Raw genomic sequence first — 19,546 nt, forward strand, 5'->3', positions numbered from 1 at the left:
TTCTTGTAGGCATTATTAATTTCGCCAACCAACCACACCACCAACAACTTATTACACTTACTTATTACTTATTACATTACTTATCCCGCTTTATTAATATTGCTGCCATAACTCTTGCGCACCTGAGACCTGCACCTTTGCTCTAGACAGAACTAGAGGTCTTAACTACGCATAAGTTTCATATGCACTTGTTACCTTTTGGTTTTGAGCGATGGTCCTGGGGTCAGTGCACATGCGTGCTGGTGATAATAAATAAATAAATAACGTCGCACAGGACGGCCCTCTCTAGGATTCCTTGACTCGGGAACAGTGCGGTTCCAAAGTGCAGGTCGTGAAATAGATTAAAGTTTTTGTGATACGTGTGTCAGGTGCAATTCTAGTAATCTCTCTTCCTATTCGATATGTGCTCGTACTGACCATGAGGTACAATATCGTTTATTAACAGCTCGGGGCATCGCAATTCTGGTGACATAGCCGTTCCTCAGACGGGTGTCATTCTGAATCCCTAACAACGTTTGTGCTAAAGTCACTTGCCCTAACTGGTTTGTCCTAATGAGTACATGCTCTAACGATGAATTGTCATAACGATTATTTTCCATAATGTAAGGTTCTGAAAAATGGTTAGGTTTTAGAACTTGCTGCACAAAAGTGGGTTAGGTTAGGGTTAGAGGCCTCCTTCTGCGAGGACGTGATGGTGCAGAAGGAGGCAGCGGAGCGTGGCAGGGAGGAAGATCCGGCCTCTCAGCCAATGCGCCGCAAGCGCGTGGGGCGGCGGCGGTTGGCATACGACCGCCGGTTACCCCCATAAGGGCACTTGTGGGCGGCAGGCCCGGGGACGTCTTCAACTTCAACTTCAACTTCAACATTTATTCAGCAAATAGGCCACAAGGGCACTTTTACACGTCAACATTGAATTTACATAAAAGCAAAATAATAATAATTATACATCAACAATTATTAAATACAACTACAACTACCAAATCAAACTAACGTAATACAATTACTTAGAGATGTATAAGGTCTCTTAATGTCGAATTACATAAAAAAACTATAATAATAATATTAAAATAAAAACAAAACAGATACATGGAAAAAAAATCTAAACTTATTTAGCCTCCTGACACCTGGCGTCCTTTACAAAGTGCTAAATAAATCGTACTCTAAAGGCCGACCATTTTTGAACTTCTTATATCGACAATGGACGACCGACCTACAGGTAGCCTCAATTCCCGAGTGTTTGTTTTTTCCCGCTAAAAAAATATTTATCACGTGATTGCTCGCAGCCAATGAAATTTAAGCAATGGCGATAGTTTGTCCTTGAAGTTCGATAGAGATATCCTACCTATTGGCCGCCATTCTTGTAACGCGTGCTCAGGAGTTTGGAACAATGGCGGCACGTGGCCGACGCAGTAAGTAAAACTTAAAATGTTTTTGTTAAATTCACTTGTTTTAATGTAGGGTTGTTATAGAATAGCAAATTAGTAAATATTTTTTTGAAATTACGTACTTTTGTGTGGTAATAAAGAATAATAAAGTAAATAAATCGTCGTAAAAATATTAAACCTATAGAAAGGCACATCGTTCGTAGTTTATGTTTTAAGTTTGTGAAATTGATCTTACGTAAATCACTTTCGGCACTTATACCTAAAGTAGTGAATATATTATTTTCAGCGTTACGAGACCGCAGAACTTCTTAATAACTCCGAATTAGAAGATTCGAGTGAAGATGAAGATTTCACTGAGGAGGTACACGCTTTCATAAATGAATCTCGATCTTCAGCTGAGGAAGACTCGAGCGACAGCGATAGTTACGACAGCGATGATGGCAATGTACCAAGAGGTCGAGGTCGTTCTCGTAGCCTCGGTAGAGCTACTGGTCGTCGAGGTCGGGGCAGACGACGTTCTGGATGTCGGGTTCGTACACGTGGTGGCACTCGCAGTCAAGGTCCAAGTCGCCCAGAAGATGTTGCTTCATGGAAACGAGATAAGTTCGACGTTGATTTGCCAGGTTTGTCCTCACCATCTTACTTGCCATCCATTCAAGATCCATCAAACATCAACGAGTATGTGGAAGAATACCTGGATGATGATTTAATTACAAACATATTTTATTTACTGAAAATGTTAATTATAGTAAGGCACTTGCACATTACGTTGCTCTTGTTCGCAAATAAAGATTTCAGCTAGATACCTACTTAGAGATGTTACGTTTTTGACTGACTATATTCATAAAAATAAAAAATATGATTGTTTAGTACTTAATGTGTAACATTACATTAAATTTTCTTAAAATGTTAAATAATTTGTTTCATTTTATACACGTAACCTACTTATGCCTTAATGACCTAAAGTCCTTTATAAAGGACAAAAAATACCAAAACAAAAATATGCTCAATGTCTTAATCCAATAATATTAAAACGCCTTTGTTTTAGTGAAAACTCAGGAAACACATTAGTTAAGGTTTTATTCAACATGCGAGGTCTCGGACTTTCCAACAGAAATAGTTTAATGCCTTGTAAAGTACATTCGGTCATAGTGACAAGTTATTTCAGTTAAATGCTCGGTGTCAGGAGGTTAGAGGTGTAAATGTCTCTAAGTGTCAGAACTAAAAAATAACATAGTTTATCAAATTATCCTTAGAGATGTATAGGGTCTCCAAGAGTCACAATCCTGTATGATTAACACATTACGAGAAAAAAAAAAACAGTCTGTCGCCTACAGAAAGGTCCCTGCGTGGGCGGGCGCGATGTGTAGCCAACGCGCCCAATGAGGTGAAGGGGTGATTTCCCCAAGGGTCGGGTCCGAGTCCGGACGGCCGCTGGCGAGGTTGCGGAAGAGTACTTCGGCGTTCCTGGGACCTCGCCTTATAGCAGCGAGGCGGCAACAGAGGGGTTTTAGTGGGTAAACCTGGGGTCTCATTAGCCCACAACAGGGAGTCCCACATAACCATCCCGGCCCGTCCCCGCGCCGGGTGGTATGCGTAAAGCATTTCCCCCCTTAAAAAAAAAAAAACAAAAAAAGGGTTAGAACTGCGACCCTGCGAACTCGCAGAAAAGAAAATATGCTTAATAACATTAGGATAAGCAATTAATAATTAGGGAAACCAAAATTAGGGTTTTTAGTGTTAGGACAACTGATCATTATGAGAAACAATATTAGGGAATGCAAAGATAGGAGAAAATACTTTAGGGATTCAGATATAGATCCCCTCAGACGCATGTTCTATGACTTCTTGCATTTCTTAGCAGTGCAATACACCAAAATTACTCCTATAATTGTCTCTATTTTATCAACTCTGTGATATAATTAACTTTTTTCTTTGTCAAAAAAATGCAATTAAAAAAGAATCCACTACAAATGTTAAAATGTCCCCTTTTGGTACCATTTTTTCCTTCTAATAAACATACTAATTATGTTGAGTTCTTTCATTTGTAAATTAGTCTCTTCAAATATGTTGAAAATGTTGGTAAGAAAATAGGAAAATATTAGATTTATTCGCTTAGTTACTTGGCATACAAACTTCTATGCAGGGGGGTCACTTTTCTCTGCAGCTGACTGTACCTACCTATTTGATGATGATCACAATTATTCTTATTGGCTTAATCACATGAATGGGATGAAAAAACACAAAATTTCGAGTGCATCAATATTTTATTTTGTACGCTCCGCTACATCTCATTATTAAAACACGCTAACTACAATTATATTTACAAACAAACAAACAAACCTATTGTCTCACAACAGTATTATATATGAGTATGCGTCTTGTGACTAATTTCACTACATTTGAGTACATTATCGAAGCTTCGCACGTAATATTGAGCAAATACAGGAATGTATTGTTCTAAAACATTACAAAGTTATTTTGGCCGGTGACGAAAATATTAACTAATATAATTACGTACTAATTTCAAGTCTACAATTCGATTACATCGATCTGCCACCGGCATAAATAAATTTGTATTGTTTTAACCCTTTTAACACCTAAGTCATTTAGACCACACGCGTCATTGGGTCGCGTTAATGTTTACAAATCGATACTGCCTCAGACTGAAGTCTAAGGGTTAAGAGTATAGAATTTTTAGCACAGCAATTGGAATGTATAGTTGTACAAATAATATTTAAAATTGATTAAAAAAACTTAAAAGTACAGATAGGATAGCTCACAATGCACCCGAAGTCTTCAAACTCACAAAAAACACTCCAAATTCTACTACAATTGAATAAATTATATTCGAATTATCCAAAAACATACGTAAGAATTTCCTTTTTACAAAAATAATGGAGCTGTCTCCATTTACATTATTAAAACCAACTAGTATTCTAAGCTTAGTTTACAAAATAATTTATTATTTACATTCGTTTTGTACATACCGTTCGAGTACCAATAACATTTTAATTACTTGCTACTTAAATTACGTATTTGGATAGACTCTTTCAAGCGATAACAATTTCACAAAACAACTGCCGTAAGTCTGGTCCTACTTATCTTTAAAATCACAATCCGATTTACTGGCCTTTAATTATTCACTGACACTATTAAAGGTTTCGACGGCACTAAAGGGTGAACCCTTCGAATCAGACTTTGGTGGTAAGGTCCAGAGGGTGGAGTTTAATCCTGTTGATTTCGGGGAACGTGACATCATCGTCCTCGCTGGCTGAGCCTGCGCCGCTGCCGGAGTGGTTGTCATCGTGATCGTGAGCTATCACTTCGCTATCGTCCGATCTTCGCCTCGCTGAGCTTGACCGCCCATCAGATTTCACGGACAAGTCCATTGGGTTTTCCTGTAAAGGAGATTCGCTTGTTCTCCGCTCAGCCGGAGGCGTAGGCACAAACTCTGCTTCAGGAATCACTTCTTCTTGAGGAGGCGGCTGCACTGACCGCTGTTGTTTCAGGATTTCATCCAAGAAGAAACGCTTAGATGAATCAGCGTTGTGGTCGTCAATTCTGACATCATTATTGTTTTCCGCAGCTTGTCTCAAAGCTGCGTGGTCAAGCAGATGCCTCGAGTACAATGGGTGGAAACCTGGAGGGAACAGCAGCGGATGGTTAGCCGCGAACGGGCTGAAAGGTGGCGGCGTGAGGAACGGCGAGTGGGGAAAGTGGGGCAAGGACATGTTGGCTAACGGCATGGGGATGAATGTGTCCCGGGGAGGCGTGAGTGGTCTTTCTTGTCTATGCGTTATTCTATTTTTGTCGTCTAATTTGGGAGAAGAGCCACTGCGATGAGAATCGGGACTACCGGAGCAGGGCGGCTTGTATTCATCCAGGCCTAGTAGAGCCAATTCTTCTTTTGTCCTCGGTCTGGCTAATCCGGGAAATAGGTGAGGAGGGAATGGCGGGGCTAAATGGTGGGGTGATTGTGGCACTCTGGGGGGCGATCTGGATTGCGCAGCTTGTTGCTGCTCTTGAAGGAGGCAATGGATCTTGAACCAATTGGATCTCCTACCGTATCTGGAGCCGGACTTGGACATGCCGACGAGGAGGCACTTGCGGAGCCGGCAGGCCTTGCAAGCCGTCCTGTTCTTCTTGTTGATGACACACTCGCCGTTATTTTTGCATTCCGTGATGGAGCCGAGGTTGTTGTACGATCGCCCGAAGAAGCTCTGTAAAGAAGAAACGCAGAGTCAGACAAATGTCACAATTTTGAACATAGATTTTGGGTGAAGTGGTTTATGATTTCGTAAAATGTGTTGGAGTCATTTGGATCTAGTAAAACAGAAATTAAATAAAATTCGCTTTGCTCATCACTTAACGGAGGCTTAGTACTTATGCAAGACCGTAACTATTGGATGAAATGCCTGCAATTTATGAAATAATCGATGTTTTAAACCTATTACATATTAAATATTATCCTATTAATTATTATTAAATCGAAATAAAACGATTATGTTTAAGTGCATTTATTTTACAGTTGAGCATTGCTGGGTTTACGGCTTTTCACAGCAATGTTAAACTTGTCTTTATGACGGTGAGATGCTATCTGGATTGCTAGGTTTATTGATTTTGGAAATAATCTGCAAATCAGCTGTCAGGGTCACTCAACCAATTTCTTAACGCTCATCGATTTTTAGCGATTCCTTTAGGAAAAAGTCAAACATCAAGAACTAAATATATAATCTGGTAATTTAATTAAATCATTTTGAGATCAAATGTCTTACTAGGTCCTTAGGAGGACGTTGGAATCTAGTACGAGTATACCAGTGTTGTGTGACAGTGTCTCAATTTTTTATACATCCAGCCGTCGATATAAGACTGTCACTTTGGAATTATACTCATTCTATAACTTAGGCCCAAAAAGACAACTTCACGATAATAGTATTCTATGCAATCGTTGTTTAAGAGAGGTCAAAAAAGGCGAGTGGCGTGAGTAACAATTTGAGGCGAAGCCGAAAATTGTTAATAAAGATGCCATGAGTATTTTTTGACTCAGTTAAACAACGTTGCATACAATACTTTTTCTACGACCAAGCACTTACTTTGAAATAAAGTTGTAAATTTAACAAATATTTTTAATTCAAGAAATAGCAAAAATGGAGGGTACGGGCGGGAAATGAATGAATGAATGAATGAAATAAAATAAAAAAACATGTCTATGGTTCACTTATTTGTCAGAGATGACTTTTAAAATAAGGTTGGCAACACTGTATTTCATTCAATATTTTTTTAAGTGGTCATTACACGAAGTATCGTAAAATCGCCAAAAAGATACTGCGTATATGCACAAATTCTTTTTTGGGGAATAGACTAAAGACTTGTCTTGACAACTATAAGGTAGGGTTTTAAAGGTGTGTGCACGACCCTTTAAATGACAAATAAAAGTACGGGAGTAGAAAAAAAAATTAAGAGTCCACCGAAGCCCGGCGACCTAAAGACACGTTTACACGGCCGGCTGCCCGTCGAGTAGCGCCGAGAGTGAAAATCCTAAGACGTCATTTCCCGTGGAAATGGGCCACGCTCCGGTGGTCACTTTGTTTCTGCGACCTTGTGTTATGTAAGGCGTGGCTACTGGTTCGGAAACAGTTTGGAATTAACAACATTGGGCCGTTTTTGGTGTAGGTACAGTCAGCGTCAATAGAACAATACGACGCCCCAAGAGTATCTTATATCTTAGTACATATACTTTTGCAAGAGGTATATATTTCTACAGTTCGCGTTCAAAATTATTTGCCACAATCTATTTATTTGCATACTACAAGTATTACATAATTATCTCCTTTCGTAAAGCTATTAGAGAATGGTTGAGATGCGTACTGCGTAGTCTTATCTGCTTACTATTGATCGGATTGTACAATTTGTACAGGATTAAATTACCTATCGACGGTATAGGAAATGTCAGGCGTGTGGTGCATGAAACTTTTCAAAATTCATTTTGAGTCGATTTGTTTATACCATCGTAACGAATTAAATATGATTTATTCGTCATATTCATAATGGCGAATCAAGCTTAGAGCATTTAGACTTTAAGTATCTAAGCCTTATTAGCATTATTAGGCTTGGATAGTACTTAAAGTCTAAATGCTCTATACTTTTTAAAATCAAATGATTTCCAGTCCATTCGTACTAACGTTTCATTAAGAAGATCCCAACGACTCGGTCAGTATAGCATTAATAGGCTAGCCTGTGGAAATAAACATAAATTACCTTACACTTACATCTACCGAGCAAAACTTTCCCATCGTCACTTGACCTCCGGATGCTTGGGTCCAGTTAGGTACCGATAAAGTTCGAGAATTAATAATCTGGATTTAAAATAGGCTAGCCTATAGATAGGGGCTGTCCATAAATTACGTCATTTATTTTTGTCGATTTTTGACCCCCCCCCCCTCTCCCTAAAATCATCCAAAAATCATGCTTTGAATGACCCCGTTTCCTCCTACGTCATGCTACCATCATCCGATGTCCAGACCCCCCCCCCCTAATTTGAAATAACGTAATTTATGAATAGCCCCCTAGTTCTAGATAATTTCACTTTAGTATTAAAAAAAGTATTTAAAAATATATAAAAAAGAATTTTATCAAAGAGAAAGGATAATCACAAAAATGTAATGGTTAATTTTTATGCGGTATGAAATGAATTGCAATGAAATATTAAAATATATATTTAATAAAAAGCTGTTCATCGTTAAGTCACTATTCTCTTAAAAAAATAGTCTACGACAATTCTAAATTTGAGCACTAAGAAAACTTTTACATCAAAGAAAAGCATCAATCAGTCTTACAAATATAATTAATTGATATTAAACTTTAAATTGCTACTGTTAAGGTGGACTTTAGATAGTTTTTCAAATGGAATTGTGTCTTCTTAGTTATGTGTTGTAAAAGGCATTGCCAAAACAGTTGCGCGCGCATCGTTGAATAGCAAGTGGGATGCACCGGGCGTCATAGATTAAGCGTTTGAACCGAAACAATGCCATCTTAACTGCGCGTGAGTTGAATTTTATTGCGATTATTGTAAACGATTGCGTTTTTGGAAGTGTTACTCACGATAGAGACTAAACTGTTTACGAGTACTTACATCAAAAAATGACCAAGAATATAATTCTAAATACTAATTCAAAAAATGGTAGTATTATTATTAGCTACGTCATTTTTAGGGTTCCGTACCCAAAGGGTAAAAACGGGACCCTATTACTAAGACTCCGCTGTCCGTCCGTCCGTCCGTCCGTCCGTCCGTCTGTCACTAGGCTGTATCTCACGAACCGTGGTAGCTAGACAGTTGAAATTTTCACAGATGATGTATTTCTGTTGCCGCTAAACAACAAATACTAAAAACAGAATAAAATAAAGCAACGTCGGGCGGGGTCAGTACTTGGATGGGTGACCGTTTTTTTTGCTTGTTTTCTCTATTTTTTGTTGATGGTGCGGAACCCTCCGTGCGCGAGTCCGACTCGCACTTGGCCGGTTTTTCATGCTACGGATAAGTCTTAAATATCATGAGAAATAAAGTAAAATAACAAATAACCATCAGAGCGCGATCAGGTTGGAACTTTATTGTGTCATTAAAAATACTATGTACTAAAATATCAACCTAATTAAGAATTTATATTATTTTTTATTTTAAATATCAGGTTCGATGTGCCAAAAAATTGCGTCCATTAACTTGCGACGTGTAATAAGGACACTATCATATATATCAAGATTATCTATTATGAAAGATCAGTAGATTAAGGTAAATGCAAGTATTAATGGCGTCGAATGGGCCGCAATTAATGCAGATAAGGGCGCCGCATGCGTTATACTAATTGCGTCATATGTCCAATCCAAGCCTTGTTAAGGAAATGCCATATAGAGTATATAATTATCTAGCCATGAAGCTCACAGGCTTGTTATCAGTATGTGACACGCTTTTTAAAGGCAAGTTGGTTTCATAGACGTGATGTTAATCAACACAACAAGAATCAAAAATTATACAGGGTAATTTGAATTTTTGATTCTTATGCATTTTGTTAAATTATTATTGTTTTTATTTTAACAACATTATCTGTGGCGTGTCTTCACTAGAGGGGAAGGCGAAATTCAAATAATTATAGTTGGATAAATAAAGATCTGGGTTTATGGGTTTTAATTGACAGAATAATTATATATTTTCCGCTTGCGTAAAATATACATCCGTATTTAGCGTCACATTCAAGTATTAAAATTATGGCAATTATTAAACAGATATAATAAGTAAGTCTGTTTTAATTAATACTAAGTCGAACAAAGCAATGATGTGAAATTACGTACATAATATTAGTCGCTTAAAAACTGGTCAGTTGTACAAAAAAGGTTCGACCCATGACTGGGCGTTTTTTTTTAAGTTGTCCCCTACACTTTCTTTTCAAATTTCGGATTTTTTATGTTATTTCTAATCAGAATCACGAGCTCTTTCTATCCTAATAGGAGAAAAAAAGTGTCCCAAAATTTCCATACATTTTTCGGTCTTTCCATTCCGCGACCGCCATACAAAGTCTATGAAAAATGGTGACGGAATGGAAATAAAAACCTTAGGACACTTTTTTTCTCCTATTAGGATAGAAAGAGCTCGTGAGTCTGAGTAGAAATAACATAAAAAATCCCAAATTTGAAAAAAAAAAATGTAGGGGACAACTTAAAAAAAAACGCCCTAATACAGTTTAGGCATTATTGACAACACGTGGCTTGAGCTCTGTTTTTATATTTCAGATAATTTATTGACCAATCAGCCTGCCATTATACAAATTTTATACAAAAATGACAGATCGGCCTGACAAACTGAAGCAACTGTACGGATATGATGGTCGTTCTTGTCTACGTGACAGCGTGATAAAACGGTGTCCGTCACTTTCTTTCCCACGGTGTTAAACAGTGACAGTTATTTTATCACGTGGATAAAGATGGATAAAGCTATCCATAATAGGCTGGCTGAACTTTTTAGTATCTGGAGTATAAATGGAGCATTATCTATGAAAAGGGACCTTATTGTCGATGGTGCTTACGCCGCACAAGATCGCGCGGCATTGTATTTATATCGGAGCATCGTTAATAATGGCGTAAGCGCCATCGACAATAAGGTCCCTTTTCATAGATAACGTCACAAATAGGTACCAGTACCATAGAGAAATATAGTAAGACAAGAGTGCTCACTCCATACATCAGTTAGACTATTAATTTCAGTGTCTACATCTAGCATCGAGTAGCGGAACTATCAGTACCTACTGCTACTTGACAATAGATGTAGCACCGACCGGAAAGTCTCATCTCAACAGCATAAGACTTTCCGGTCGGTGCTACATTTATTGTCAAGTAGCAGTACTGATATTTCCGCTACTCGATGCTAGATGCTAATAGTCTTTTTGGTACTAAAACTGATGTATGGAGTGAGCAATCTATGTATTTTTTTCTCTATGCCAGTACTTATTGGCCAATAGTATTGTATTGGATTGATAAAAAGTATAAGTAATTATCACTTAAAGCATAACAAATCTGTAGTTTTCGCCTCTCCCGCAGGGACCCTGAGTCCTCACATAAACAACGTTAGGCAAGACGTCGCTAAAGTTACCCGACCTCTGCCCGCTGCCCCTTGCCACCTTTCATTATTATTCATTTATTGCCTTCGTTACTTTCCGCTAATTTACGAGGTTCGGCGCACAACGTGTGGTGACATCTATCGATTAGGCGGTGAATTAAGTGGAAGTCTTTTAGCGCTATTAGGGTTTCAATTGATTGATGTTAGATAATAGATAGCGGTGCCTACTTGTCAGTGAAACTTAAGGCGACATCTGTTGGGATCTTTGGTTTAAACTAGTACCTAGAATAAATTGAAAAAATACATATGTATAATACGAGAAAATATACTGTGTACTTGTGTAGTACCTAATGCTGCATGCGAAAATAAAACGACTGCGAAAATATGACACGTTGTTTTTGCCTCTACGAAGAATTTCCGCTACATACCATACCGGGAAATCCATGTTATCGGCTACGACGTAGCACTACGATCGTAGCTCAGCGGTGAATGTGTTAATAACTACTATGTATAACTAGCCGTAGCCATATCAAAATTATCTGTCTGTCTTATGTCTCTTTCTCTTCCCTTCCCCGAGATGACGGTTGTAGACGTGTGCGCCGATTAAAAAACGATCGGCGGCGGCGTTTTCCAAAAAACGCCGGCGGCGGCGTGTTTTCGGCGTAAAATCGGCGTGACCTTGACATTCAAGTTTCTACAGAAAAATCATTAATTTGTTGTTTTTTCTTGAAAATTTGATTAATCCTGAATGGTGGTAAGTGAACTACATAATCTACGTATAGTTTTGAATAGGTTGTGAGTAAAATAGGGTCGCGTTTGTAAATGAATATAGGATATAATAACTTACTTTTCCTAGTAACTGGCTTGCATTAAGGGGTTACCAGCGCTCGTAGCACGGTCGCATTTTTATCACCTGTCACCATGCCTATCACGTTCTAACAAGTATGTAAGTACGAAAGTGACAGGCATAATGACAGGCGATAAAAATGGAACCATGCTGCCACCACTGGTCCCAATGACTTTCGATCCGATCTGTATCCCTCTGTTTTCTCATGCTTTCCATGGCTTATCTTTAAATATCCTTGAAATTTGCTAGACATAATGGACTGCTATGGCTTTCCTTTAATGGTTTTCTTGTCGTACTAGCACCAGCCTCACTGAGACGTATCTTCATCTTTCTCGTTTTATCATTGCTGAGGATTGCGACCACTTGTAATTTGTCTCCATTTCGTGCGGTCGCGGTCATAAACCGTGTGGACTGCACGGTGCAGACTGCAGACTGCCACCAGCCATCGACTATCTCACACATGCTCCACTCCGAGCACGTTTGCCATCCATCCTTCACTTCACTTTGCTTGCCTACTGTTCGGTATTGTGAAGTCTCAAGCACCTCGATACCTGCATGAGAAGCTCCGGTTTTTGCAGCGCCAAAGATTATCCACTCTACTCATGTGTCCAAAACACAAAACTACAGCATTTCGTGGCAGTTTTAAGTATACCGCCACAAAATGCTGGAACTACCTGCCACCACCTTTTAAGCAACTAACTTCTTTACAGTCTTTTAAAGTTAAACTAAAAAGTTATCTTCTGTCCAAGCAAAGAGTAGTGTCAGAGTCATTTCAAAAAGCAAAGATAAGCAAAAAATAGTCATTTCGAATTTTAGGTACTGTAACTGTTTAGACTATTTATTTATTTTATGTATTGTATTTATATATAGAGTGAGCCAGACACACTTTCGTATTTATGATGTATGGGTTAATTTAAACACATATTATTGTAAAATATGTAAGCAGAGTATATTCAGCACAAGAGTAAAAACAAGAACAAGAATAGAAAGAATAACAAGCACGTCAATCACATATGTCATATGCCGTCGGCCAGGATTACAATAAGTAGGTTACTATTCTACAGATATGAAACCTCTAACACGCCCTCTTAATCTTGGACGACTTCCATCAAGTCCTGAACAAAAGACTCGTGTTTACAATATGGCAATGCCTTCGTAAGTATATCAGCAGTCATCTGCTCAGTAGGCATATAAGACAACTCTATGACGTTATTCTCAATAGTCTCACGAATATAGTGATATCTAACGTCCACATGTTTAGATCGTTTGTGGAAAACTGGATTAGTAGCCAGCTTAGCAGCAGACTGGTTGTCACTATACAAAGTAACAGTATTACTACGACCTGTCAACTCAGCAAGAATCGCACGGACGTATACCGCCTCTTTAGCAGCTTCAGACAAAGCTATATATGAAACCTCTAACAATTTATAATTTTCTTTAAGTCCATAATTATGTTACATTTTCCAGACCATGCTAGTCATACTATCATTTGATGTCAACTGCTTCATTGCCGCTTCGTTGTGTATTATCGTAATTAATACAATTAAAATAGTTATCTTATAACTCTACTGTATTTAATTGGTAGCTGCGCGCAACTACGCTCCCTACAGGTGTTCACGGAAGACCAGCGTCAGGTACTACTCCAGTAGGACCCGGCATCATGCTGAATGTTCACCTTTTTCAGTGTAGTGACAGTGTACAAGTTAGTTATAAGTTTTTTCTTTCTTCCTGTGTATGTATTGTATAACTGTGTACCTATGCTGAAATAAATAATATTCTATTCTATTCTATTCCATTCATTGGGCCTTAATGCATATGTTTCTCCACATTATGAGTTGGAAAACGCATAATATGTCCGAAGAAAGATGTTGTGGAGATCCGAGTAGCGATATTGAGGTCTCTGAGAAGCTGAGCTGTCCTAGGTATAAGCAGCAGTCATCGCAAACACCACATCTCAAAAGCGCCACCCTTTGGACGTCACACTTTTTGAGGCTCCACGTTTCGGCACCATACTGAAGACTGAAGATTACTCCGTTTAACCAGTATGTCAAAAAGTTTGTGCCACTGACATAAATCCGTTTCATTTAATAAATAATTGATAAAAATTTGACAACTGTAACATATATAATACAAATAAATCCAAATTTTAATACAAATGCCAAGTTAGAATAGCTGATTAACAACACTCAAGGTCACGCCGATTTCACGCCGATCATTTATCGGCGGCGGCGGCGCGGCAAAAAAACCCGGCGGCGGCGGCGCGCCGGCGCGGCGCACACGTCTAGACGGTTGTCCTAAAATAAAATACATTCGAAAATTCGTTTAATCAGTAATTTATTTGTGACAAGGAATCATGTTACGGTTTCAAAATAGGTGTAAAAATCATCCCATTTACTATCAGTTTTATGTACAATACTACGTCAAAATAAAACAAATCGTCCTCGAACTACCTCGCAAAAAATACACGATTATTTTAATAAGACTTGTCACTTTATTAACTTCAATAGCGTACTATAACCGACCTTATTGTCAAGATATTAGAGTGGGTATTTGATGAGCATTTTGCAGAGGATGAGCAGGCGCAGAGTTGAAGGCAAGAACGATAAATTTCGCGTCGCCTAGGCAGCGACAAGCGGCCAGACACGAATATGTACTGACAGGAGGGCTGTGGCAATATTTGCTACATTATTGAACGATGCTTTATGATGTTTATTAAATTGATGTGCAAATAAAATTTGCATAGATTTTTGTACATGTTACTTGAAGCGTACTCTGTAATAACTAATAGTCAGAGAGTAGCGAACGCTTCCATTTCAGCTTGGTAAAACATACTTGTATATGTTTGTATTTCTTAGCAGCGTCTCTTGAAATTTCCTGAGCAAGTTTGATAATTCCATGCATTTTTTTAATCAGTTTCAATTGTTTTCAAAAACGGTCAGCCATGATGTTTCGCGAGGTCTTCACCTCACTCGTTAAATTAAGTCTTACGAAAAGGGTTTGTATTATGTCACATATTTTATTGAAATTTAAGTGAAATTGCAAAGGTTATACCTATTTCTGAGGACACACTCTATTATACCAGTACCAGATGTTATAATTATGGCCACCATTTACACCTTTGTAAATTGAATTTCCATGTTAACAGCTATTCAAGTAATTTAATAATGAATAAAACCATGACGGCGGTAGGTCCTTTTAATTGCCCGTTATTCGTCATTTTGGACTTATTTTATGTGTGTCAAACATTAGTTTATCGTAATCATTATTTGTAGGTAATAAAACGTCTGAATTTTATGTTGTGTGCTCTAGAATATGGTGATAATGAATTATTTATTATGACCCAAACCAAAGATTTGGTGTATGAATGATGATAACTATTATTAAAATTAATATTATAAGCTGCTGTGTATAAGGTCTTCTTTTTGCATTAAGAAACCTAAAAGATTAAACCAACCTTTAATGCCTATTATGTAATGAGAACCATTAACCCAAACTGATCGATAATAAGATTAAATTTTGACAAAGTAAAATTGGGTACCTAAGATCCTAAGATACTAAAAATAAAAAATAAAAAATCGCTACCCAAAATCTAGAAATACTAGAAATTAATAAAACAAAGACAGACTTTTTGCCAGAGAACAACGTCAAGCTCCAGACACGCCAACATAGGTCAAATCACTAAACCTCTTATCAACGTCATTGTCATAAAAACCTGAGTAAGCCAAGATTTACGTAAACACCATAAAATTGCTTATTCGTCACTTACGTTATCGTCGTAACTATAACGAGCATTTAGTACCGAGACGGCTACAAAGTAGGGCCCATAAAGAAGAACCCGCAACACCATTAGGACCCCATAAATGAAGGATAAAAGCGTGTTGCAGATTTTCTGCTTATTTTGCCGAGTTTACCTACCGCAGCGTGATCGGGGCTAGATTGTGGAGTAAAAAGGGACTCTAAAAACACTTATTGCGCTCCGGTGAAAAGTCACTTGTTCGACCGAACCCTCTGGAATTATGTTGATAAGCTAAAGATTGTTTATATATATATATATACACGGAGAAAAATACACGCAACCTACTCTGAATGGCCTCTAACTTTCATTTCAAATTAAAATAGAATGAGTTACTTGTAAATAACGTGTCGTCCTGCTATTCGCAAATTGATTAGGAGGTCGAAACATGATGAATTATGTATCGAAAATGTCAATTACTTGTGTGAACCTTTTGATTTTGCAGTCTGGAAAATAGGCTGTTTCTCAGAGATGTCACTTTCACATTTAAAATTAAAGTGCTCCGTTGATTTCGAATTGACGTCCTTCGAAATACCAATTTTAAATACCATAAACAATTTGCAGGTTCATTTGCCTGACAAATAGTTGGTATAGAGAAACCGGACTCGTCCAATCAGCTAACCCACACAAACAGGCGTGAGAACACCATAGATAACAGAGATAACTTTTATTTTGACCTCCACAACGGTAGTACCAACCGTCATAACTTTACCATTTACACGCAAAATGCATTTAGATTTGTTCTCAGTGACGCTAGCTTTAAGGTTCTATATTGATTGGTAGTTTTATCAAAAATGGAACAGAGATGGACCATAGAGAACGCGAGCGCTTGTCATCCTTAGTTTGCGTTCAGAAGCAGTGACCTGTACAGTTCTCGAGATGTTTTGATTGCGGCTGACATTCGAATACAATCAATTATTCGTGTTACCGATCATTCGACTAACGTGATTCGATTGCGCTCGATTTTCAGCCATCAATCAACGCGAAAGCGAATTTTGGCAGTCTTGAGCGATGATTGAAATCGTATATCATCGAGTCGTTGATTGGCTATGGATAGTGTGGATAGTTGAGGAAACTGGAAATTCATTATAAAATCTTGAAGGAGGATATATCTCGAAGCAAAGAATCCAAAGCAAAGCGCTCAGACATATTCATATATCTTGTTAACACATAATTCAGTTATATTATATATATATAAATTGTAATTGAAAATAGTTTTCAGGGTTTGTACTAACGCCACAGTACAGTCGACGTCTAAGATAATATGTTTACAATTTTGCACCTTATTCCTTTGCAATATTAAAGCCAAAATTGAAACATATTTTTGACGTCGACTGTAAATACAACTAATTACTATGTATTAATTGTAGCTTTAATTAAACTTGCATTATAACGTGTGAGAGTTTGCTGTATGCAAAAATAACAATTGTGGCCATGACTCTGTTTTAATTTTATGATATATTATAACCCAACCCAACGTTATGGTACCACGTCAAACTGTAGGATGTTGGTACGTTACCAGTACATACAAATAGCATACTATCAAATTGGTCACCACACTTAGATCATAGCCTACTTTATATCACGCGCGCTTAAATGCTATCCTTGTGATAAAAGGACATGTGTCGTTATAAAATCTATATACACATAAGACATTATTCCGCCCAGGCTTCGAATAATCGAATATATTATGCAATACTAATCAGACAGTGCACGGACGGTGGGAACGCGCGCGGAATCCTAATGATCCGCCACAGAATGTCATGGCGGTTTTTTACTGGATCGATTGTTGATAGGATTTTATTAGATACGAATTAATCAAGTGATCATTTTTGCTTATCAATTGTTATGGTTAGGTGCTATTTGTTACGTTTTTAGTAGGTAATAAAACATTGACACTGTTACAGAATGGCATTATAAAAGTGAAAAAGCACTACTTGGCATGTCTTATATGGACGATATCCTTCACATAAATTAAATTAATAATAATTTTGTCTAAGCGTCAAGTACAGTCGCCATCAGATATATCGGAGCGGTCAAGGCGCACACAAATATCTGAACACGCCTCTATATTGTCAAGGCGTTAGAGTGCGTGTTCAGATATTGTGAACACCATGGCCGCTCCGATATATCTGATGGCGACTGTACAAACACCAATTATGCTTTTAATTTGTTTTTATTTTATTGTTAACATTATTAATTGGCAAGGTAGGCAGTAATAACTATTCCAAAGATAAATCTAGTTATAAGACGATGTAATAATGTAAGTATGTAGTTAGTTTGTTTGGCTACGCTCCAATAAGCGTGCGCAACCATTCGCGACAGTTTCAAAACAATATAGTCATTAAACATACGATTTGCATCACTATACGCCATAGAAGAAGCACTAATCGATAATCGGGTCAAGGCAAAACAGTTTAATTAAACTCGATTAATCGGTAAACCAACCGATCAATTGAAAATAAAAATACAATAAATAAATTGACTCCATAATCGATTTAATTAACTTATCAATAATCGTAACAGTAATAAGCTATTAATTGTAACTAAAGTACGCAGTCGATTGCGATGACGACTATCGGCTGAGACGAATCGATTCGATACGATTGCCAACAAATGGTATTGTTTCAACGTTGCACCAAATCAACCGAGTTTTGATCTAGTTTTTTAATTAGGTTTTTATCAAGGTTGTTGCAAGGGCGCATTGGAAAATTTAATCTGTCATTAAAGTAAGTGCTAAACTGTTCTAATTTATTTATTAGAATGCTTAGTTTAAGTAGGTATTTTGTATTTGAAATTATTATAACATAACTTCAATAAGAACATCACATGTGACTTTTATTACATTAAGTTTGGTACATAGTGTACCTAATAGGGATTATCGAAATATATAAATAGATAACAAAATGGCCCAATTGCGAATATGCTTAGCTTCATTTACTTTAAATATATGAATGTTGTAAGAATCTGATTACCCATATGTATCTATTTTATAGAATTAAATATAACTTAACACGAGAATCCTTCTTTATCATCATATCACCCGAAATACATCCACTGACACACAGTCCACACACAGTTAGATCTTAGTAACTAGCACATCCAATAGTTTCCTGTAACCTTGTTCTAACAATCAAGACACCCAGTTGAGGGTCTCTCTGCGCTAGTGTTTCAGGAAGGTGGTCACCATGTAACATTTCAAAAGTATTCAGCTTAGTAAAACCCACTACCCCAATTCAAGCAGTACCATAAATTCCATAAACAACCTCCCATTACCCATACAAAGGCGGTTGTCAATTTGTCCACAATTAACCTGCCTTGGCGCCGTTTGTATGCAGATGCGTGCGCTTCTATTCAGACTTATAAGGCTTTTGCGGAATCCGATTTAGACGCTTTTAATTTCCTGCGGGGCTTAAAACTAATTAAGAGGAAAGGCGGTCTCGGAGATTTAAAAGTAAGCATTTCAATAAATGTTGCGAGGAAAAGGACAACTGCCACTTGGTTTGATTGTTCCAACTACCCCTGATTGTTCCTGATTGTTGTTTGTTGTTGTTGTGTGTTGTTGTTGGTGTTTGTTGTTTATTTATTTGTTGTTGTTGTTGCTATATGATTATATAGGGCAAACTGCATTTTATTGCTGATTTACAGTATCAAAATAATATTGCTTTCCTTTTTAGGGTTCCGTAGCCAAATGGCAAAAAACGGAACCCTTATAGATTCGTCATGTCTGTCTGTCTGTCTGTCTGTCCGTCTGTCCGTCTGTCCGTCTGTCTGTCCGTCCGTATGTCACAGCCACTTTTCTCCGAAACTATAAGAACTATACTGTTGAAACTTGGTAAGTAGATGTATTCTGTGAACCGCATTAAGATTTTCACACAAAAATAGAAAAAAAAAAACAATAAATTTTTGGGGTT

At 37.6% G+C, this 19,546-nt stretch overlaps 1 protein-coding gene across 1 annotated transcript in view; it reads right to left on the bottom strand.

Annotated features, from left to right (window-relative positions):
* Positions 1–3,633: 3,633 nt before the first annotated feature.
* LOC134652095 (knirps-related protein-like) overlaps positions 3,634–19,546 on the bottom strand; it is a 103,851-nt gene continuing 87,938 nt past the window's right edge. The window contains exon 3 of the mRNA XM_063507260.1: positions 3,634–5,608. Coding sequence (XP_063363330.1) covers positions 4,580–5,608 — 1,029 coding nt within the window. The 3' untranslated portion in view covers positions 3,634–4,579. The remainder of the gene's footprint in view (positions 5,609–19,546) is intronic.

Source organism: Cydia amplana, chromosome 11 (genome assembly GCF_948474715.1).
Source record: "Cydia amplana chromosome 11, ilCydAmpl1.1, whole genome shotgun sequence".
NCBI classification, from domain to species: domain Eukaryota; kingdom Metazoa; phylum Arthropoda; class Insecta; order Lepidoptera; family Tortricidae; genus Cydia; species Cydia amplana.